The sequence below is a fragment of the Delphinus delphis genome, chromosome 1 (assembly GCF_949987515.2).
Source record: "Delphinus delphis chromosome 1, mDelDel1.2, whole genome shotgun sequence".
Classification (NCBI taxonomy): domain Eukaryota; kingdom Metazoa; phylum Chordata; class Mammalia; order Artiodactyla; family Delphinidae; genus Delphinus; species Delphinus delphis.
The window spans coordinates 34,303,260-34,326,929 of record NC_082683.1 but is presented as its reverse complement, the minus strand read 5'-3'; the positions used below and the strand labels follow the sequence as shown (position 1 = coordinate 34,326,929).

Genomic DNA, 23,670 nt, shown 5'->3' with positions numbered 1-23,670 from the left:
TAAAAAAATCATCTTCCTGGTGGTCCTGTGGTCCTGTCTCTCTTACACACCTCATATATTCCTCACATATTCCTAGATACTTCTCTTGCACTCATTAACTGCAGGACCTCCATAGACAGCTGATGTAGGGAGCTAGGGGTAGTGAACGGACAGACTGTAAAGTGAAATCAAGTTGATTCATCAAAACCATCTTTCTCCTGTAGCACCTCTGCCTGTAGGCTACTCTCAGCTCAGCACCTCATGTTAAGACCTGCTCTTTCCAGCACTCATCAAAGTTTCAATAGTACAAACTTGTTGCCTGTAACTTTCCTGGATTTACAGCTGTTTCTTTTTTCACTTATGTTTCTCCTATTTTTCTTTTGCTGCTTTAGTCTCCTTTGTTTTCCTTCTTCATTGCCTGTTCTGTTTTTGCTTGTATTTTTCTTTCTTCATTTTTTCTTTTGTTTCCCTTACTACCCTCTTTTTTTCCTTAGTGTGTAAATTTTTTTAACTTGAAAAATGCTGAAAACACACCAAAAAGAAAAAAAAAAGCATTCACAATCCATATACATATACGGAGGACAAGATTTGTTCTACCTTTTGCATATGCAATTTAAAAAAATTTAAACAATGCTATGCAACACTGTCTGCAACTTTACCACCAGTGAATACATCATGAATATCTTTACAGGACAACTCTTATAAAGTCACTTTCCATTTCTTATTTGGAACTATTTTTTAATTGAGGTATAATTTACATACAATATAATGTACATATCTTAAGTGTTCAATGAATTTTGACAATTTTATATACCCGTGAACTTCCCCTGAAAAAGATACAGAACATCTCCATCACCCCATAATGTTCCCTCAAATACTTTCCAGTCAGTTCTCCACTCCCACCCACCCCTACCACCACTTTCTGACTTCTGTCACATAGACTAGTTTTGCTCGTTCTTGGTTTTCATAGAAATAAAATCTTACAATACACATATGTTTGTGTCAGGCTTCTTTCACTCAATATATACAGTATTTTTGGGATTCATTGGTGTTTTATCAATAATTTGTTCCTCTTGACTCTTTAGTCCATCTTTCTTTTCTTTTTTTTTTTTTGCGGTACGCGGGCCTCTCACTGTTGTGGCCTCTCCCGTTGCGGAGCACAGCCTCTGGGCACGCAGGCTCAGCGGCCATGGCTCACGGGCCCAGCCGCTCCGCGGCATGTGGGATCTTCCCGGACCGGGGTACGAACCCGTGTCCCCTGCATCGGCAGGCGGACTCTCAACCACTGCGCCACCAGGGAAGCCCAGTCCATCTTATTAATATACCACAGTATGTTTATGCATTATCTCATTTTGTTCTGCATAGTATGCCACCGTCCAAATTGCCATTTTTTGTGTCACTTTTCCCCTGATGAAGATTTAGGTTTGTTGCCAATGCTTATTCTTGTAAACAATTCTAAAATTATTTTCCTTGTTCATCAATCTCTAGGTACTTATGACATTATTTCCAAAAAAGTAAATCTCCAGAAAGAACAGGGATAGCTGGATCAGGAGACATGTGCATTAAAAAAATTTGACAGAGCCTGCCAAATTATTCTTCAAAAAGATTGTACAAAGCTACGTTCTCATAATGCGATTGTCCATTTCTCTATACTATATATTACCAGTATTTTTAATTTTCACAGATCTTAAAAATACAGTTGAATAATGGTCTATTTTAAATAGGTCACTAAAATCAGTACTGTTTTGCTTATTACAAATGGAATATAGGCTTTTTGTTTTAAAAAGAAAAAATCAAGCTATACGGTTATGTTCAGAGCAGATATTCTCATCCAACCCTTATCTACCCTGACCCGAAATAATGTTGTTAATACTTGGTAAATACTCTTTAAAATTTTTTATATGCATATTCTAATGTATAGACGAGGGTTGTACTGAAAATATTTAACAACTGGTTGTACTGAAAATATTTAACAACTGGTTGTACTGAAAATATTTAACAACTGGTAAAGCGTGGACCCTCATCTACGAGAACGTAGCTCTGGAGCGGAGTTCTACAGAACATCCTGCTGTGCCAAGTATTATCCCTCTGGTGGCTGGAAAGACAAGGGGCTGGAAGGAGCTGGGACAGTTGGGGTAGGTGGGAGACACTTGGCAGACGCAGGGCAGTAGCTACTTAGAACTTATACAAAACTATCCCAGTGTATTCACAACTTTACTGCCATACTAATGTGTATCACCTCATACAGTCCTGTGAGCGCACATACACATGCACACACACATCCCCCCCCACACACCCTATAAAAATAAAAACCAAAATGACATTACACTACATGTATTACTCTACAGCTTGCTTTTTTCACTTGATAACATGTCACAGACATCTATTCATGTCAGTGCACAAAAATCTATGTCATTCTTATGAAAGTATCCATTGTGTGGTCACTTTCTTAGCCAACCCACTGCAGATAAACACAATTTGATTTTACTACCCCAAAATTACTCCTTACTCTTTGTACTTTTACAAGGTCTTCTTCTGCGGTCATTGGGAATAAGGTAATGTCGTTGGTTTTGTCATCAAGGTAATGCTGACCATTTAACAGTTGGGAAGTAAGTATTCTCTCTTCTATTTTCTGGAAGAGTTTATGTAAAATCAGTATTATTTATTGCTTAAAAGTTTGTTAAGTGAAGCCATCTGAACCTGGAGTTTTCTTTGTGGGAAGATGTTTAACTATAAATTCAATTTCTTTGGTAGATTTAGGGCTATCTGTTTCTCCTTGAGTGAGGTTCGGTAATTTGTGCCTTTCAAGGAATGTGTCCATCTTATCCAGGTCATCAAATTTGTTGTCATAAAGTTGCTCAATATATTCCCTTATTATCTTTTTGATCTGTAGAAATGTTCTCTCTGTCATTGCTTATATTGGTAATGTGTGTCTTCTCTCATTTTTTCATGAACAATCTAGTTAGACATTTACCAATGTTATTGATACTTCCAAAGAACCGGCCTTTCATTCCACTAATTTATTCTATTTTGTTCTGTTTTTACTTTTATTGACCTCAACCTTATTTTAAACATCTCCTTCGTTTTGCTTGCTTTGGATTTAACTTGTTCTTATCGTGGGTTTTTAAAGTAGAAGCTTAGATTATTTTGAGTCCTTTCTTGATTTCTGGTATAAGCATTAAATGGGATGTTTCCCTCGTAAGCACTGGCTTAGATGCATCCCACAAATACTGATATGTTCAGTGTTTTCATTGTTATTCAAGTTAATTCATATAAAATATTCTGTAATATCCCTTGTAATTTTTTTCTTGGAAGGCATGGCAATTTAGAAGTATCTTATTTAACTTCCAAATATTTGGCGATTTTCTAAACATACTACTGTTGCTGCTTTTTGGTTTCATTCTATTATGGTCAGAGAACATAACTTGTATGATTTCAGTTCTTCTGCAGAAATTTGTTTTATGGTGACAGCATATTTTTGTGAATGCGCCATGTGTACTTGAAAAGAATATAATACTTCTGGTGGAGTTTTCTATAATTATCGATTATGTCATGTTGCTTAGTAGTGTTATTAGGTCTTCTATATGCTTACTGATTTTGTTTTCTTGCTCTATCAGTTACTAAGAAAGCAGTGTTCATTTTATAATTGTATTCATATATTTTTTAAACAATCCTGATCATCAATTGTAATGCATGGGGTTTTTTCCCTACACACCCACGTAATTCTCCAATGCCAGCTTGGTGTTCTACAATTCAACTCAGTTCTGAGGCTATCTACCTGGAGATAGCATCAGATTCCACGGGTTAAGGGCTCAGCCCCACAAGACTGCCCTCTGCTTCAGATGTCAATTGCAAGGGCAGATTGTTATCTGTGCTTCTGACCGATTGGTTATAAATCAGAGGTTCCCATGACCTCCTCCTTGGGTTTGATTAATTTGTTAAAGCAGCTCACAGAACTCAGGGAAACGTTTTATTTACTAGATTACCCTGTTTATTATAAAGGAATGTGACTCAGGAATAGCTAGATGGAAGAGATGCCTAAGGGCAAGGTCTGGGGAAAGGGGTGCAGACCTTTCATGCCCTCCCTGAGTGCGCCACGCTCCCTATATCTCCATGTGTTCACCAACCCGGAAGCTCTCTGAACCCCCTCCTTCGGGTTTCTATGAAAGCTTCATTACACAGGCACGACTGATTAAATCACTGGCCACTTGCGATTGAACTTAATCTCCAGCCCCTCCCCCCTCCTAGGAGCTGGGGGTGGGGACAGGAGGAGTTGGCGTTTATAGAGGTGGCGGAGGGTGGGACTGAAAGTTCCAACCCCGTAATCACGTGGTTGGCTCCCTTGGCAACTAACTCCCATCCTTTGGTTACTGAGGGGCTTTCCAAAAGTCCTCATTACCATGACAAAAGACACCCCTACTGTTCTTAATCACTTAGGAAATTCCAAGGGTTTGGGGGTAGCAGAAACAAGGATGAACACCAAATACATGTTTCTTATTGTAAATCACAATAGCATTGGGTAAATAAACCTAGTTTTATAACTATTAAAACCGGTAAACATATTTTAAATTATTTTTGTAGTTACTACCATTATGACACTCAAATGTCATTACATTATTTATAGCTGATATCATTTTTACACAGCCAAGATAGGGTCAGATTAACTAATTCACCACTTATTCCAAGCCTATTGGCTTCCTAGCAAACAAATATGTGTGAAGTGTTGTTAAATGTATTATAAGTTGTCTTGATCTCAGTGGTCCCAGTAAATATGTATTGTTTGTGTTGACCAAAGGTTTTGGAGTCAGACATGTATGGATTCAAATACCAGCTCTAATACTTAATGTAGCTATTTTATTTTTTATTTTTTTGGCTGCACGCGGGCATTTCTCAGTTGCGATTAGCAGGGGCTCCTCTTTGTGCAGTGCACGGGCTTCTCATTGTGGTGGCTTCTCTTGTTGCAGAGCACGAGCTCTAGGCACACAGGTTTCAGTAGTTTCAGCACACGGGCCCTAGAGCACAGGCTCAGTAGTAGGGGTGCGTGGGCTTAGCTGCTCCACAGCATGTGGGATCTTCTCCAACCAGGGTTTGATCCGGAGTCCTCTGCATTGGCAGGCAGATTCTTAACCACTGTGCCACCAGGGAAGTCTCTAATGTAGCTATTGGACAATTCATTTAACCTTGCCATGACTCAGTTTTTTAATCAATGAAATGGGAATAATATTACAACTTGGCACTGTTGTTAACATTAGAGATAATCCATTTAAAATGCCCGACAGGAAAGGAGCTTCAAGATGGCGGAAGAGTGAAGATGGCGGAAGAGTGAGATGCGGCGATCACCTTCCTCCCCACAAATACATCAGAAATATATCTACACGTGGAACAACTCCTACAGAACAACAACTGAACGCTGGCAGAAGACCTCAGACCTCCCAAAAGGCAAGAAACTCCCCACGTAACTGGGTAGGGCAAAAGAAAAAACAGAGACAAAGAATAGGGATGGGACCTGCACCAGTGGGAGGGAGCTGTGAAGGAGGAAAGGTTTCCACACACTAGGAAGCCCCTTCGCAGGTGGAGACGGCGGCTGGTGGAGGGGAAGCTTCGGGGCCAGGGAGGAGAGCGCAGCAACAGGGTGCGGAGGGCAAGCAGAGAGGTTCCCGCACAGAGGATTGGTGCTGACCAGCACTCATCATCCCGAGAGACTTGTCTGCTCACCCGCCAGGGTGGGTGGGGGCTGGGAGCTGAGGCTCAGGCTTCGGAGGTCGGATCCCAGGGAGAGGACTGGGATTGGCTTTGTGAACACAGCCTGAAGGGGCTAGTGCGCCACGGCTAGCAGGGAGGGAGTCTGGGGAAAAGTCTGGAGCTACCCAAGATGCAAGAGACTTTTTCTTGCCTCTGTTTCCTGGCGCGCAAGGGCCACTTAAGGAGCTCCAGAGACGGGTGGGAGCCGCGGCTATCAGCGCAGACCCCAGAGACGGGCATGGGACGCTAAGGCTGCTGCAGCCACCAAGAAGCCTGTGTGCAAGCACAGGTCAGTGTCCACACCGCCCCTCCCGGGAGCCTGTGCTGCCCGCCACTGCCAGGGTCCTGTGATCCAGGGACAACTTCCCCGGGAGAACTCATGGCGTGCCTCAGGCTGATGCAACGTCACACCGGCCTCTGCCGCCACAGGCTCATTCTGCACTCTGTACCCCTCCCTTCCCCCGGCCTGAGTGAGCCAGAGCCCCCTAATCAGCTGCTTCTTTAACCCTGTCCTGTCTGAGCGAAAAACAGATGCCCTCAGGCAACCTACACACAGAGGCAGGACCAAATCCAAAGCTGAACCCCGGGAGCTGTGTGAACAAAGAGAAAAGGAAATCTCTCCCATCAGCCTCAGGAGCAGCCGATTAAGTCTCCACAGTCAACTTGATGTACCCTGCATCTGTGGAATACATGACTAGACAACGAATCATCCCAAATTGAGGAGGTGGACTTTGGGAGCAACGATATATTTTTTTTCCCCCTTTTTCTCCTTTTGTGAGTGTGCATGTGTGTGATTTTGTCTGTATAGCTTTGCTTTTACCATTTATCCTAGGGTTCTGTCTGTACGTTTTTGTTTTTAAAAAATTTTTTTTTACTTAAAAAATTTTTTTCTACAAAAACAAAATATTTTTTCTTAATATAATTATTTTTTATTTTAATAATTTTATTTTACTTTATTTTATCTTCCTCTTTCTTTCTTTCCTTTTTTTTTCTCCCTTTTATTCTGAGCTGTGTGGATGACAGGCCCTTGGTGCTCCAGCCAGGCATCAGAGCTGTGCCTCTGAGGTGGGAGAGCCAAGTTCAGGACACTGGTCCACAAGAGACTTCCCAGCTCCACGTAATATCAAACAGTGAAAATCTCCCAGAGATCTCCATCTCAACACCAAGACCCAGCTCCACTCAACGAACAGCAAGTTCCAGTGCTGGACACCCCATGCCAAACAACTAGCAAGACAGGAACACTGTCCCACCCTTTAGTAGAGAGGCTGACTAAAATCATAATAAGGCCACAGACACCCCAAGACACACCACCAGACATCGACCTGCCCACCAGAAAGACAAGATCCAGCCCCACCCACCAGAACACAGGCACTAGTCCCCTCCACCAGGAAACCTACACAACCCACTGAACCAACCTTAGCCACTGCGGACAGACACCAAAAACAACAGGAACTACGAACCTGCAGCCTGCGAAAAGGAGACCCCAAACATGGTAAGATAAGCAAAATGAGAACACAGAGAAACACACAGCAGATGAAGGAGCAAGGCAAACCCCACCAGACGTAACAAATGAAGAGGAAATAGGCAGTCTACCTGAAAAAGAATTCAGAATAATGATAGTAAAGATGATCCAAAATCTTGGAAATAGAATGGAGAAAATATAAGAAACGTTTAACAAGGACCTACAAGAATTAAAGAGCAAACAGAGATGAACAACACAATAAATGAGATTAAAAATTCTCTAGAAGGGATCAATAGCACAATGACTGAGGCAGAAGAAAGGATAAGTGACCTGGAAGATAAAATAGTGGAAATAACTACTGCAGAGAAGAATAAAGAAAAAAGAATGAAAAGAATGGAGGACAGTCTCAGAGACCTCTGGGACAACATTAAACGCACCAACATTCGAATTATAGGGGTCCTGGAAGAAGAAGAGAAAAAGAAAGGCACTGAGAAAATATTTCAAGAGATTATAGTTGAAAACTTCCCTAATATGGGAAAGGAAACAGTTAATAGAGTCCAGGAAGCACAGAGAGTACCATGTCGGACCAATCCAAGGAGAAACACGCCAAGACACATATTAATCAAACTATCAAAAATTAAATAGAAAGAAAAAATATTAAAAGCAGCAAGGGAAAAACAATAATGCACAAGGGAATCCCCATAAGGTTAACAACAACAGCAACAAAAGATCTGCTGATCTTTCAGCAGAAACTCTGCAAGCCAGAAGGGAGTGGCAGGACACATTTAAAGTGATGAAGAAGAAAAACCTACAACCAAGATTACTCTACCCAGCAAGGATCTCATTCAGATTTGACGGGGAAATTAAAATGTTCACAGACAAGCAAAAGCTAAGAGAATTCAGCACCACCAAACCAGCTTTACAACAAATGCTAAAGGAACTTCTCTAGGCAGGAAACACAAGAGAAGGAAAAGACCTACAAAAACAAACCCAAAACAATTAAGAAAATGGTAACTAGGAACATACATATTGATAATTACCTTAAATGTAAATGGATTAAATGCTCCAACCAAAAGACATCGATTGGCTGAATGGATACAAAAACAAGACCTGTATGTATGCTGTCCACAAGAGACCCAATTCAGACCGAGGGACACATACAGACTGAAAGTGAGAGGATGGAAAAAGATACTCCATGAAAATGGGAATCAAAAGAGAGCTGGAGTAGCAAATCTCATATCAGACAAAACAGACTTTAAAACAAAGACTATTATAAGAGACAAAGAAGGACACTACATAATGATCAAGGGCTTAATCCAAGAAGAAGATATAACAATTGTAAATATTTATGCACCCAACATAAGAGCACCTCAACATGTAAGGCAAATACTAACAGCCATAAAAGGGGAAATCGACAGTAACACAATCATAGTAGGGGACTTTAACAGCTCATATTCACCAATGGACAGATCATCCAAAATGAAAAAAAATAAGGAAACACAAGCTTTAAATGATACACTAAACAAGATGGACTTAATTGATATTTATAGGAAATTCCATCCAAAAACAACAGAATACACATTCTTCTCAAGTGCTCATGGAACATTCTCCAGGATAGATCACATCTTGGGTCACAAATCAAGCCTTGGTAAATTTAAGAAAATTGAAATCATATCAAGTATCTTTTCTGAGCACAACACTAGACTAGATATCAATTACAGGAAAAAAATCTGTAAAAAATACAAACACATGGAGGCTAAACAACACACTACTTAATAAATAAGAGATCACTGAAGAAATCAAAAAATACCTAGAAACAAATGACAATGAAAACACGACAACCCAAAACCTATGGGATGCAGCAAAAGCAGTTCTAAGAGGGAAGTTTATAGCAATACAATCCTACCTTAAGAAACAAGAAACATCTCAAATAAATAACCTAACCTTACACCTAAAGCAATTAGAGAAAGAAGAACAAAAAAACCCCAAAGTTTGCAGAAGGAAAGAAATCATATAGATCAGATCAGAAATAAATGAAAAAGAAATGAAGGAAACAATAGCAAAGATCAATAAAACTAAAAGCTGGTTCTTTGAGAAGATAAACAAAATTGATAAACCATTAGCCAGACTCATCAAGATAAAAAGGGAAAAGACTCAAATCAATACAATTAGAAATGAAAAAGGAGAAGTAACAACTGACACTGCAGAAATACAAAGGAACATGAGAGATTACTACAAGCAACTATATGCCAATACAATGGACAACCTGGAAGAAATGGACAAATTTTTAGAAATGCAAAACCTTCCGAGACTAAACCAGGGAGAAATAGAAAATATAAACAGACCAATCACAAGCACCGAAATTGAAACTGTAATTAAAAATATTCCAACAAACAAAAGCCCAGGACCAGATAGACGGCTTCACAAGTGAATTCTATCAGACATTTAGAGAAGAGCTAACACCTATCCTCCTCAAACTCTTCCAAAATATAGCAGAGGGAGGAACACTCACAAACTCATTCTACAAGGCTACCATCACCCTGATACCTAAACCAGACAAAGATGTCACAAAGAAAGAAAACTATAGGCCAATATCACTGACGAATATAGATGCAAAAATCCTGAACAAAATACTAGCAAACAGAATCCAACAGCACATTAAAAGGATCATACACCATGATCAAGTGGGGTTTATCCCAGGAATGCAAGGATTCTTCCATATATGCAAATCAATCAATGTGATACACCATATTTACAAATTGAAGGAGAAAAACCATATGATCATCTCAATCGATGTGGAGACAGCTTTCCACAAAATTCAACACCCATTTATGATAAAAACTCTCCAGAAAGTAGGCATAGAGGGAACTTTCCTCAACATAATAAAGGCCATATATTACAAACCCACAGCCAACATCGTCCTCAGTGGTGAAAAACTGAAACCATTTCCACTAAGATCAGGAACAAGACAAGGTTGCACACTCTCACCACTCTTATTCAACATAGTTTTGGAAGTTTTAGCCACAGCAATCAGAGAAGAAAAAGAAATAAAAGGAATCCAAATCGGAAAAGAAGAAGTAAAGCTGTCACTGTTTGCAGATGACATCATATTATACATAGAGAATCCTAAAGATGCTACCAGAAAACTACTAGAGCTAATCAATGAATTTGGTAAAGTGGCAGGATACAAAATTCATGCACAGAAATTTCTTGCATTCGTATACACTAATGATGAAAAATCTGAAAGTGACATTAAGAAAACACTCCCATTTACCATTGCAACAAAAAGAATAAAATATCTAGGAATAAACCTACTTAAGAAGACAAAAGATCTGTATGCAGAAAATTATAAGACACTGATGAAAGAAATTAAAGATGATACAAATAGATGGAGAGATATACCATGTTCTTGGATTGGAAGAATCAACATTGTGAAAATGACTCTACTACCCAAAGCAATCTACAGATTCAATGCAATCCCTAACAAACTACCACTGGCATTTTTCACAGAAGTAGAACAAAAAATTTCACAATTTGTATGGAAACACAAAAGACCCCGAAGAGCCAAAGCAATAATGAGAAAGAAAAACGGAGCTGGAGGAATCCGGCTCCCTGACTTCAGACTATACTACAAAGTTACAGTAATCAAGACAGTATGGTACTGGCACAAAAGCAGAAATGTAGATCAATGGAACAGCATAGAAAGCCCAGAGATAAACCCACGCACATATCTTATCTTACCTTATCTTGATAAAGTGGGCAAGAATACACAGTGGAAAAAAGACAGCCTCTTCAATAAGTGGTGCTGGGAAAACTGGACAGCTACATGTAAAGGAATGAAATTAGAACACTCCCTAACACCATACACAAAAATAAGCTCAAAATGGATTAAAGACCTAAATGTAAGGCCAGAAACTATCAAACTCTTAGAGGAAAACATAGGCAGAACACTCTATGACATAAATCACAGCAAGATGCTTTTTGACCCACCTCCTAGAGCAATGGAAATAAAAACAGAAATAAACAAATGGGACCTAATGAAACTTCAAAGCTTTTGCACAGCAAAGGAAACCATAAACAAGACCAAAACACAACCCTCAGAATGGGAGAAAACATTTGCAAATGAAGCAACTGACAAAGGATTAATGTCCAAAATTTCAAAGCAGCTCATGCAGCTCAATATCAAAGAAACAAACAACCCAATCCAACAATGGGCAGAAGACCTAAATAGACATTTCTCCAAAGAAGATATACAGACTGCCAACAAACACATGAAAGAATGCTCAACATCACTAATCATTAGAGAAATGCAAATCAAAACTACAATGAGATATCATCTCACACTGGTCTGAATGGCCATCATCAAAAAATCTAGAAACAATAAATGCTGGAGAGGGTGTGGAGAAAAGGGAACCCTCTTGAACTGTTGGTGGGAATGTAAATTCATACAGCCACTATGGAGAACAGTATGGAGGTTCCTTAAAAAACTAAAAATAGAACTACCATACAACCCAGCAATCCCACTACTGGGCATATACCCTGAGAAAACCATACTTCAAAAAGAGTCATGTACCAAAATGTTCATTGCACCTCTATTTACAATAGCCAGGACATGGAAGCAACCTAAATGTCCATCGACAGATGAATGGATAAAGAAGATGTGGCACATATATACAATGGAATATTACTCAGCCATAAAAGGAAATGAAATTGAGTTATTTGTAGTGAGGTGGATGGACCTAGAGACCGTCATACAGAGTGAAGTTAGTCAGAAAGAGAAAAACAAATACCATATGCTAACACATATATATGGAATCTGAAAAAAAAAAAAAGGTCATGAAGAACCTAGGGGCAAGATGGGAGTAAAGACGCAGTCCTACTAGCGAATAGACTTGAGGATATAAGGAGGGGGAAGGGTAAGCTGGGACAAAATGAGAGAGTGACATGGACATACATACACTACCAAACGTTAAATAGATAGCTAGTGGGAAGCAGCCCCATAGCACAGTGAGATCAGCTGGGTGCTTTGCGACCAGCTAGAGGGGTGGGATAGGGAGGGTGGGAGGGAGGGAGACGCAAGAGGGAAGAGATATGGGGACATATGTATATGTATAACTGATTCACTTTGTTATAAAGCAGAAACTAACACAACATTGTAAAGCAATTATACTCAATAAAGATGTTAAAACTTTTTTTTAATAAATAAATAAAATGTCTGACAGCGTACCTGTTTGGAAGCAACAAGTGGTAGTAATAGTAATAGCAGTAGATATAATAATAGTGATCTAGGGTGGCCTCGGTCTGCAGCGGCTTGAAGCAGGATTTTGGTTCCCAGCCAGAGATTAAAGTCAGGCCGCGACAGTGAGAGTGCTGAATCCTAGGCACTAGACCAGTGGGCAGTGACAAAGCCCTGGCCCATATAGCTCTGCAGAAATGAATTCCCACAAAGACAGAAAGTAGTGAAACAAGTAAAGTGTTTATTAGGAGGAAAAAGGGTACCTATGGATAGACACACCGGGGGGCTCAGAGAGAGAGTCGCACCCTCGTGGTAGTTTGATTCACTTTTATGGAGCATTTCTTCCAGGTTTCCTTGGCCAATCATCTTGCTTTGCCTGGCCTGAGCTTGTATTTGATATTTCTCAGGGTCCTCCCACGTGTGCGCGCACATCTCTTGGCCAAGATGGATTCTAGCAAAGAGGCCTATGGGTAGCCTGACATCACCTACTATGGGGTGGCGCCCCCTCCCTTTTCGACCTTCAAGGATCCTTTCTGCATGTGTGTAGTCAGGAAGGTCTCCTCCTTCGAGAATGAGGAATATGTGGTCTTTTATCTTTTGTCTGGGCAGGGCTTAGCTTCTCCTCCCTCCTGCTATTTTGGAGTATCTGTCCACAGGGGACGAACTCCAACTGTTCAGCCTGGGACCCATCTATCTCCTGCCTCAATAGCAGTAGTAGTAATATTATTATATTTATTAAGTAATATTATTTTAAAATATTACTTAACAAATATTATTTAATATTTTATTATTAAATGTTATATCTGCTAAAATGACTCACCATTTTCTTTCAGCTTTATCAAATTTTCTTTCAATTTCTCAATTTCTAGTCGAGACTTCTCAAGTGCAGAATCTAAAAGAAAAAAAGAACAAAATATTTGTGTATGGAGCAACTGATTAGTATAATAATCAAATTTCAAACGACTATTTCTCTTTGGAACACTTTCTGATGGCTGTCCCCTGACTTTCTGCATAAATGTCACCTCCTCCCGGAATGTTTTCCAGATTCCCCTCTTAATATTCCTACTACACCTTATATTTATCCCTGTCCTTGATATCATCTGATCTTGTAATCTTTCCCTGTTTCCCTAACCAGATTCTATGCTGAAGAGTTTGGACTACTGTAAACAACAGGAACAGCTGAAAGTTTTTAAGCATGGTACTACCAGTTTAGTAAAAAGAAATTACACACAGAAATACTTAAAATTAATTCCTGCAATTAATAATATTTAGAATTTTGCCAGTAGTTTCTAGAAATAGCAAAATAGCAAAATTTCAGGAAATAGCTTTTGGTACTATTCAAGAATTTTATGAGGAGAGCAGAAGGGCGTAAGGAAAGTACATGGGGCATTGGAGTCTTTTGGATTTGGGTGCTCTAACCCAGGTTTAATCACTTTGCCTCCTGTGGTTTACTCATCACCAATGGTATGGCTGATAGGCTTTCTATAATGGCAAGTTGAGGAATCTCCCAGAAGTAAGACACTAACATGAATCTTGTAAGAGATCATTCCCAATCACACAGAAAAGGTGCACGAGGAAATCAGGCACAAGCTTCCAAGAGTCTTCTCCCAGCGGAGTCACACAGGATGTGCTTAATTTCTCCAGCAACGAATTGACAATTCGTGTGAAATGTTGTCTACCAGGAAAATTCATTACAGACTTGGTGACCAACATATTTATTGTGGGCTGGTGACATAGACACCACCTTCTGCCTAGGACACATCAAAATCCCAGACTCTCAGAAGGAAAGCAGGTTTTCAGCATAAATCATATTGTTTGTACAAAGAGGTCAAGCACAGTGAACCACTATTACAAATTGGGGAATGCTGGGAACCTTCCCCAAATGCAAGTTTCCAGATGCTAGCCAAGGGCTAACCTGACAAGCAGACTTTCTAAGGACAGCAGTGTCAAGTTTTCTTCTTCTTCTTTTTTTTTACATCTTTATTGGAGTATAATTGCATTACAATGTTGTGTTAGTTTCTGCTGTACAATAAATTGAATCAGCTATATGGATACATGTATCCCCATATCCCCTCCCTCTTGAGCCTCCCTCCTACCCTCCCTATTCCTCCACCCCTCTAGGTCATCACAAAGCATCGAGCTTATCTCCCTGTGCTATGCAGCAGCTTCCCACTAGCGGGTTTTCTATATTAACTATTTTCTGCACAGGATGGATATACCACGTTTTGTTTATCTACTCACCAAATGATGGACGTTTGAGTTGTTTCTATGTTTTGGCTACTGTAAATAATAGTGCTCTGAACATTCACATACAAGGTTTATTTTTAAATTTATTTTATTGAAGTGTAGTTGACTTATAATGTTGTGTTAATTTCTCATACAAGTTTTTGAGTGGACATACGTCTTAATTTCTCCTGGGTCACGCAGGAGTGGAATTGCTGGGTCACATGATAATTTTACATTTAACACCTCGAGAAACTGCCAAATTGTTTTCCAAAGTGTCTGCATCATTTTACAATCCCATCAGCAATGTTCCAATTTCTACACTCCTTGCCAACACTTGTCATTGTCTTTTTTATTATAGCCATTCTAGAGGGTGTGAAGAGGGATCTCATTGTTTTAACTTGCACTTCCCTAATGACCAGTGATGTTGAGCATCTTTTCATGTGCCTATTGGCCATTCATATACCTTCTCTAAAGAAATGTCTACTCAAATTTTATTTTGTTTATTTTAAAATTGGGCTGTCTTTTGATAATATAAAAGAATATGTGAGAATTCTTCATATATTCTGGATATGAGTCCCACATCAAACACATAATTTGCAAATATTTCTCTCAGTCTATGGTTTGTCTTTTCACTTTCTTATTAGTATATTTTGAAATACAGAAATTTTAAACTTTGAGTAAGTACAATTTATTAGGTTTTCTCTTATCACTCTTGCTTTTGGTGTTATATCTAACATATGATTGCCTAACTCCAGATCATAAGGATTTACTCCTGTGTTTTCTTCTAAGCATTTTATAATTTTAACTCTTACATTTAGTTCTGTGGTCCACTTTGAGTTAATTTTTGTGTGGGTGTGAGGTAGGGGCCTGTATTATTTTGAAGCATCTCCCAGGCATCATATCATTCATCTATAAATATTTCACTATGTATGTCTAAAAGATAAGGACTCTTTTAAAATATAAACTCAATACCATTATGTGTGATTAAGGAAATTTAACAAGAATTCCTTAATACAAATAGCCAATTAACATTCAAACTTCCAACTGTTTCATAAATGTTAAAAAACCTGTTTGAATCAGAATCCAGTAAAGGCCACACATTATATTTGGTTAATAATTCCTTCAAACCTTTAAAAATTCATCTTTTTCTTTTAGTTTATTTATTGGAGAATAAATAAATATTTGGCATGTATTCTTTTTTATTATTGAAAACTACTTTTATTATTGGCCAAAATTTTTCATTCCCATCCAAATTTTTGGGTGTGATATACAGAGAGCTACAAAATAAACTAAAAGTCCTTCATTTAAAAGAGTCAGTTTGTTGAAATAAATAGGCTAATACTTGGGAAACACTATCATGTAACACATATACCTAGGGATAAATTCTGGCTATAAATTGATGGATGATCCAAGAAGTAACACGTAAGACCCACACTGACACTACATGTGATATTTTAAAAGGACTTGCTAACTCAGCTTCCCAGCGGTCCCCTGGGGATACTCACTGTGCAGACAGTTTTCAATTAATAGTTTAGGATCCACCAGAGCAACCAAGTGCTGATTGAACAGGATGCTATGTGATTGTGTTCTGCTGCATCCAAATGTAACTAAACATAACAGGGCTCCTGCTCTTTCCTTTCTCCTTCTGTACTACAAGTAGCAGACTGCTTCTCATCAGACTCACGTGGCCAAATTTCTTTTTTTTTTCTAATTGGGTTTATTGAGATATACTTTGCATACAGTAAAATTCATCCTTTTAAGTAATTTGATGAATTTTGACAAATATATGCAATTGTGTACCCATTAGCCCAATTTTCCATCATTCTGAAAAGGTCATTTGTGTTCACTGTTTAAAATGCATTCTTAACAAAATCTCAACCCTCCTGATATTCTTTGTTTTTAATTCCACAATCAATTTGGCAGGATCATTATTGTTTTATACATTTAACATTTTTAAGAAATGATCCTACAGTAACATATATACTGCATGAAAAAGAATCAGTCTAATTTCTTTAATTATTGCAAATTATATAGAGACGAAATCATTTAAAAAATTTAAACTTCATACTAAAATAAATTACAGATAAAGCAAAGATTGAAACATAAATAATAAATCCATAAATGCACTAAAAGAAAAAAAAACACCAGAGGAGAACATTTTCAATAACCTTGTAGTGATACAGAAAAGGCTTTACACATGAAAACCCAGAAGCCATAAAGAATAACTTGGTTAAATCTGATTTGATAAATATTAGCATTTCTATATGGCAAAAAAACTTAACATGACATTTATATCCAACAAAAGGCTCATATCCAGAATATACAGAAAACTCCTACAAATTAATAAACTCCTACAAAACATAAAGATACAACCCAATAGAAAAATATGTGCAAGACTTGAGCAGGAACTTCACAAAATAGTATATCTAAATGAGCAATAACAACAACAACAAACATATTAAAGGATTTTCACATCATTAGCTGTCAGGGGAACGCAAAGTAAAGCCAAAATTAAATACTAGTACATACTCATCAGAAAAGGTAAAATTAATAAGACTGACAATACTGAGTATTGATAAAGAATGTGAAGCAACCAAAATCTCATATACAACTGAGAAGACCTTAAGTTAATACAACTATTTGGAAGACAGTATGGCAGTATCTACCAAAGTAGAACAAACCCGTAACCCTTTGATCTACTAATTCTACTCTTAGAATGTCATGATCAGAGGTGTACAGATAAGCACAAGAATATTCATAGCAGCACAATTCATAATAGAGCACAACTGGAAACAACATAATTGTCCATCATCAGTAGAATGGATAAACAGAATACATTGAATAGGCTTATTCAATGGAATACTAGAGTACAAACAACAAAAGTGAACAAACTACTGCTACATGCAACAACATAAATGAATCTCACAAACATAAGATTGAACGAAAGAAACAAACTAAAGGATGCATACTCCCTGTAGTCAAAACTCAGAAATAACCTTAAAAGTTAGGAGAGTCATAATTTTGGGGGAGGAGAGAATATGTAGACATAGGAAGAAGAAACAGGGCTTCCAGACTGCTGGAGATTTCTTGCACTGGGTAGTGTAAATATTGGAGTTGTACACTTTTTGGTAGGTATGTTATGCTATGCTTCAATAAAAATTTCTGGACACTGTAGAAAATGAGGCTGTATATCAGACTTTTATGTGTTTATCTTAAAAGATTTTTTTTCTCAGTGCTCTCATGTTCCAACCTGAGTAGGATCACTACACTTAAAACATTGTTAGACATGTTCATCTGTAACCACAGCTTACCTAATTTACTCTGTTCTTTCTCCTTCCCTTGCAGTTCATCAGTGAGCCTTCGGATCTCTTCATGGGCCATCCCTAACCTCCTTGTTACTTGTTCCATATCTTTCTCTCTGCAGTTTTGTGATATTTTACCTTTTTCTGGGTCTTCATCATGGGACTGAAATAAAACCACTGTTAGTAGTACACCAAAAAGTAAATATACCCTTATGACATCATGCTATTACCTATAAATGTTTGAAAGCCAATAAAGAAGAGTAGCAAACAGAATATTTACGTGCATTTATTTTATTAGGTTGAACCATAGAAAAATGGTGATATTTGATTGTTTTTAACCTATAAACATGCAATTTCACAAGGTTCAAACCTAACATATCTAAGAGATTATGGCTATATAATAGAAATTTAATGATAAAAATTATCATCTGGCCAAAGAGAGTGAAAATACTCCTCATTTATATGGTAATTAAATACAGTTTATAAAATGGTTTTACATAAGGTATTTCATTTAATTTCAAGGTATGTACACAATTAAGGCTCAAATCATGTTTAGAGCTCCTTTCCTACAATTACTTTCAAAGCATTTTAAAAACTAAGTAAGAAATTCAACCTCAATGATATTTTGCTTTTGATCCCCAAGATATGTATTTATTTTACATGAATATAATCATTACACAAATTTTTCTAAAAAATAAGAAAATAACCAATACCATCTACATAACAAAACTATTTTTAGCTTACTGGTATATTTCCTTGCAGTATTTTTTATTTATGTACATTTTTTACATAGTCATAATCCTAATCTATATACATGTTTCTGTCTGGCTTTTTCATTTAACATTATATGAGGAACATTTTTCTATATTGCTGTACAGATTTTGTAATGATTATTTTTAAAGGCTATATAATATTCCAGTGGGTGCAGATAATTTATATAATCATTTCAACATTTTGGTAGCTTCCTATTTTTGCTATTGAAAATAATACTATGATGGATATACAGTTTCATCCATATATATTTATCTTGGGTTACTTCCCATTGTTAAACTCTCTGTATATGTTTTATTCACTGGATGGAGCTCTTAATAACATTTCCCCAGATCAAAAAATAATTTCTACAAACAGAATTAATTATATGTAAAATAATGTGCTATACAGTCTAAAGGACTCCCCCGCCAAAAGAAGCTCCAAACGTATTTGGGAAGAAGTGTGTACTGTCCCAAGGTGATTTTTCAAAGGACATAACACACATTGATTGTTTAAGTTTTGATACATTCAATAAAAATCAGCTATTGTGTTAAATGGGTGATTGACTTTTTTCTTCTTCCCAAATTTTTGTGATGTGTTTATAATACTCTTATGCACAACTGATATCTTTTAGCATGGATTTGTACATTTTAATATATTCAAACAAAATACTTCCAAGGTAAAAGCTAACCTGTAACTAGCTACTATTATTAAGAAAAGATTGTAATTTTTTCTTACCTCACTCAGACTGTGTTTAGACTGATGCACAAGTTCTTGATGTTTCTGATGTTCCCTTTGCAGAGGCTGGTGAGTTTGTTCAGATTTCTCCTAAGTAAATATTAAGAGGTGAATGAAAATTACATCAATCAGCTTCATGAATAAAAATGTCATTTAAATTTTAAAAAATAACCACGTAAAAGAAGAGGGAGCACAGTCCAATCCATTTTATGAAGCGAGACCATGCATTCTCAATGAGACAATATTGCCCCCAAGGGAGTGCAAACTGATTTCTATGGGGGGAAAAATCTTACCCTTTCAAGTACAAAGTGCAGATGCCTACAGTACAAAAATAGAATTACTTTATATCAGTGCCATTAAAATTTCATGGGAGAGAGACAGAAAAAATTATCTAAGAAGTGTCATTATTGGGTTTCCCTGGTGGCATAGTGGTTAAGAATCCGCCTGCCAATGCAGGGGACACAGGTTCGAGCCCTGGTCTGGGAAGATCCCACATGCCGTGGAGCAACTAAGCCCATGCACCACAACTACTGAGCCTGCTCTCTACAGCCCACAAGCCACAACTACTGAGCCTGTGCGCCTAGAGCCCGTGCTTCGCAACAAGAGAAGCCACTGCAATGAGAAGCCTGTGCACTGCAATGAAGAGTAGCCCCCACTCGCCGCAACTATAGAAAAGCCCAAGCACAGCAAGGAAGACCCAACGCAGCCAAAAATAAAATAAATTAAACAAACAAACAAAATAAAAGAAACTTTAAAAAGTGTCATTATGGAGGCAATAATGAAAAAAAGGTTGGCTAACACTGGCTAGCCAGACCTTGATATTAAAGCCTGACAACGATAATACAAAAAGAAAACTCACAGGGCAACCTCACTCATAAACATAGATAGAAAAACGTAAACAAAATTTTATCAAACTGAATCTATAATATTTAGAAAGGATAACAAATCATGAACAAGTTGGATTTATCCCAGGAACGCAAGACATTAGAAAAATTAATCAATGAAATTCTCACATTAACAGATGAAAGTTCTAAATTACTTCATTATCTCAATGGCTATAGAAAAAACATTTTATAAAGTCAACATTAATTCCTAATAAAAGCTCTTAACAAACTAGGAATAAAAGAGAACTTTCTTAACCTGGCAAAGGGTATCATTAAAAAAAACCCAACCCTTAATCAAACATCATACCACTGAATACTTTTTCTCTAATATCATTAACCAGACAAGTATGTCTCCTATTCAAGATAATACTGGAGATCCTAGCCAGTATAGTAAGGTAAATAAAAGAATTAAAAGGAATCAAATTGGAAAGGAAGAAACAAAAGTATCATTATTCCCAGATAGGACTGTACAGGCAGAAAAAATTTTAAATCTTCAAATAAATTATTAAGATGAGAAATTTTAGCAACATTGGTAGGTATAGTCAATATATAAAAATAATTATACTTTTAATACTAGCAATCATTAGAAGATTAAATTCTTAATAAATATAGCATTAATAGTACCCCAAAATATGAAGTACCTAGCAATAAATATTAAAAAAATGTGCAAGATTTTGTAGGGAAAATTATAAAACTTTGTTTATATACATTAAAAAATAAATGGAAAGACTGTCCATGATCACAAATGATATCAATAATTTAAGATAATCAATTCCTCTTAAATTGATTTATAGATTCAATAAAAGCAAAAATCAAAATCCCAGAAAGCAAGGATTACAAGACAGAAAAACACTAACCATAAGACAAATGATTGATAAACTGAACTACATTAAAGTTAAGAACTTCCATTCATTAAAAGACACTATTAAGAATATTAAAAAGACAAACCACAAAGTGGAAAAAGAAGTATTTATGATACACATAATCAATAAAAGACTTGAAACCAGAACATAGAGAATTCCTGTAAATCAGTAAGAAAAAGACAACTCTGTTTTTAAATGGACAAAAGACCTGAATAAACACTAATAAAATGGGAAATCCAAATGACAATCATACTAAGTTCACTACTAATCAGGGAAATGCTAATTAAAACCAATATGAGGTATCATTATGCACCCAGTAGTTTAGCAAAAATTTAAAAGTCTGACAACATCAAGTGTTGATGAGGAACAAAGGCACTCTCATACACTATTTATTGGTGCCAGTATAAATTGGTACCACTACTTAAGGAGACAGTTTGACATTATCTGGTAAAGCTGAAGATCTACATACTCTATAACTCCCTAAATCTACTCCTGGGTATATACCTTACACAAGTGCATGCACATATATAAGAATATTCATAGCAGCATAACTGACAGATTATATTACATTCATAATAGATATAAATTGGAAACAACCCAAAACAACTTAGTATGGATAGTCTCATGCCATATATTCACATGATGGAATGATACATAGTAATGACAAGCTAATTAAAAATAAATAATACAAACATAATGTTTTACAAAAAAGCAATTCCCAAAGTTGATTCCTTGTATGTAATGTTCAAAAACAGACAAAACTAAACTACTATATATATTATTTAGGGAGGCACACCTTTGTGGGGAGGAAGGGAGTTGTGATAAGAAAAGGAAGCTTCTAGGAATTTGGCAATGTTGTATTCCTCACAGGACCAATGGGTACATGGGTGTTTGTTCCATAACTATTTGTCAAACTGTATTTTTTAAGTTTTATCATTTTTCTGCATATATGCTGTTATATTCCACAATAAAATGTGTTTTTCTAAATCTTTGATTATTCTTGGCATTAAATGTCATCCCTTTGTCCTCTGCCCCATGCAACAATAAAGTGATTAAATAAATTTTGATACATCCATTCAAAAGAATATATGTTGTCAAACAGACTAAGGCAAATCTATATACACTAATACAGAAAGTGAAAACAATATGCACAATGGAACATAATTTGTATTTTAAGAGAATGAAAATTTTCTGGAAAGATAAATAAAAAATTGTCAGCAGTGGTAGTTTAGGAATATGGAACTGAGGATTTGGGGTGAGAAAATTCATTTTTCATTCAATTTTATACTGCTTGAATCTGTTTCTACTATGTGCCTGTATTAAGTCAGAAAACCAACAAAAAACAAATGTTAGGTAAAATGTAATTAGTGTATAGATCAGGCCTTGCAAAATTCTTCAACTTCCGTGTCACTTTATGTGGCCTCACTTTGGTTGGAATGACTCTCTCATCTACTTTATGCACAGGTTGATTCAGTATTGGCCTATTAAAATATACCTAGGGGGACTTCAGTGGCTAAGAATATGCCTGCCAATGCAGGGGACACAGGTTTGAGGCCTGGTCCAGGGAGATCCCACATGCCGCGGAGCAATGAAGCCCATGTGCCACAACTACTGAAGCCCACGCCCCTAGAGCCTGTGCTCCTTAACAAGAGAAGCCACCGCAATGAGAAGCCCACACAACACAACGAAGAGTAGCCCCCGCTCGCCACAACTAGAGAAAGCCCACGTGCAGCGATGAAGACCCAACTCAGCCAAAAATAATAAATAAATTAATTAATTAAAAATATATATATATATACACACACAAACCTAGGGAGGCAATGAAATTTTTACAAGTTACATTTCATAATAAGATCTTTGAAAAATCTTTTTTTTTGGCAACACATGGGCCTCTCACTGTTGTGGCCTCTCCTGTTGCGGAGCACAGGCTCCGGTTGCGCAGGCTCAGCGGCCATGGCTCACGGGCCCAGCCGCTCCGCGGCATATGGGATCCTCCTGGACCGAGACATGAACCCGTGTCCCCTGCATCGGCAGGCGGACTCTCAACCACTGTGCCATCACGGAAGCCCTGAAAAATCTTTTAAAAAAATCTTTTTAAAGGTATAACTGATATACAATAACTGCACATATTTACAGTGTACATATTTTTTTACATGTATCCATCCATGAAACCAATACCACAATAAAGATAATGAAAATATTCATCACCCTTAAAAGTTTCCTACACTTCCTTATAATTCATTCCTCCCCTAACATTGTCCCCAGGCAACCACTGATCTGTTTCTGTTACTATATATTAGTTTGCATTTTCTACTATTTTATACAAATGGAATCATAGACTATGTACTCTTTTTGGTCTGGCTTATTTCACTTAGACTATTATTTTGAAATTTATCTGTTTTGTTGTATATTTATCCTTTTTTATTACCAAGTAATATTCCATTCTATGGATCTATACATTTACCTTTTGATGAACATTTGAGTTGAT

The 23,670-nt window shown here is 37.2% G+C and overlaps 1 protein-coding gene across 3 annotated transcripts in view; it reads right to left on the bottom strand.

Moving 5' to 3' along the window:
• The window catches only part of CCDC30 (coiled-coil domain containing 30), a 170,036-nt gene that overhangs the window by 120,416 nt on the left and 25,950 nt on the right, over positions 1 to 23,670 (bottom strand). For all 3 annotated transcript variants that reach the window (XM_060020491.1, XM_060020474.1, XM_060020480.1), the window contains exons 6-8: positions 19,436 to 19,525; positions 17,957 to 18,110; positions 13,240 to 13,311 (exon numbers count right to left, since the gene is read on the bottom strand). In XM_060020491.1, the coding sequence (XP_059876474.1) occupies positions 13,240 to 13,311; positions 17,957 to 18,110; positions 19,436 to 19,525 (316 nt within the window). The remainder of the gene's footprint in view (positions 1 to 13,239; positions 13,312 to 17,956; positions 18,111 to 19,435; positions 19,526 to 23,670) is intronic.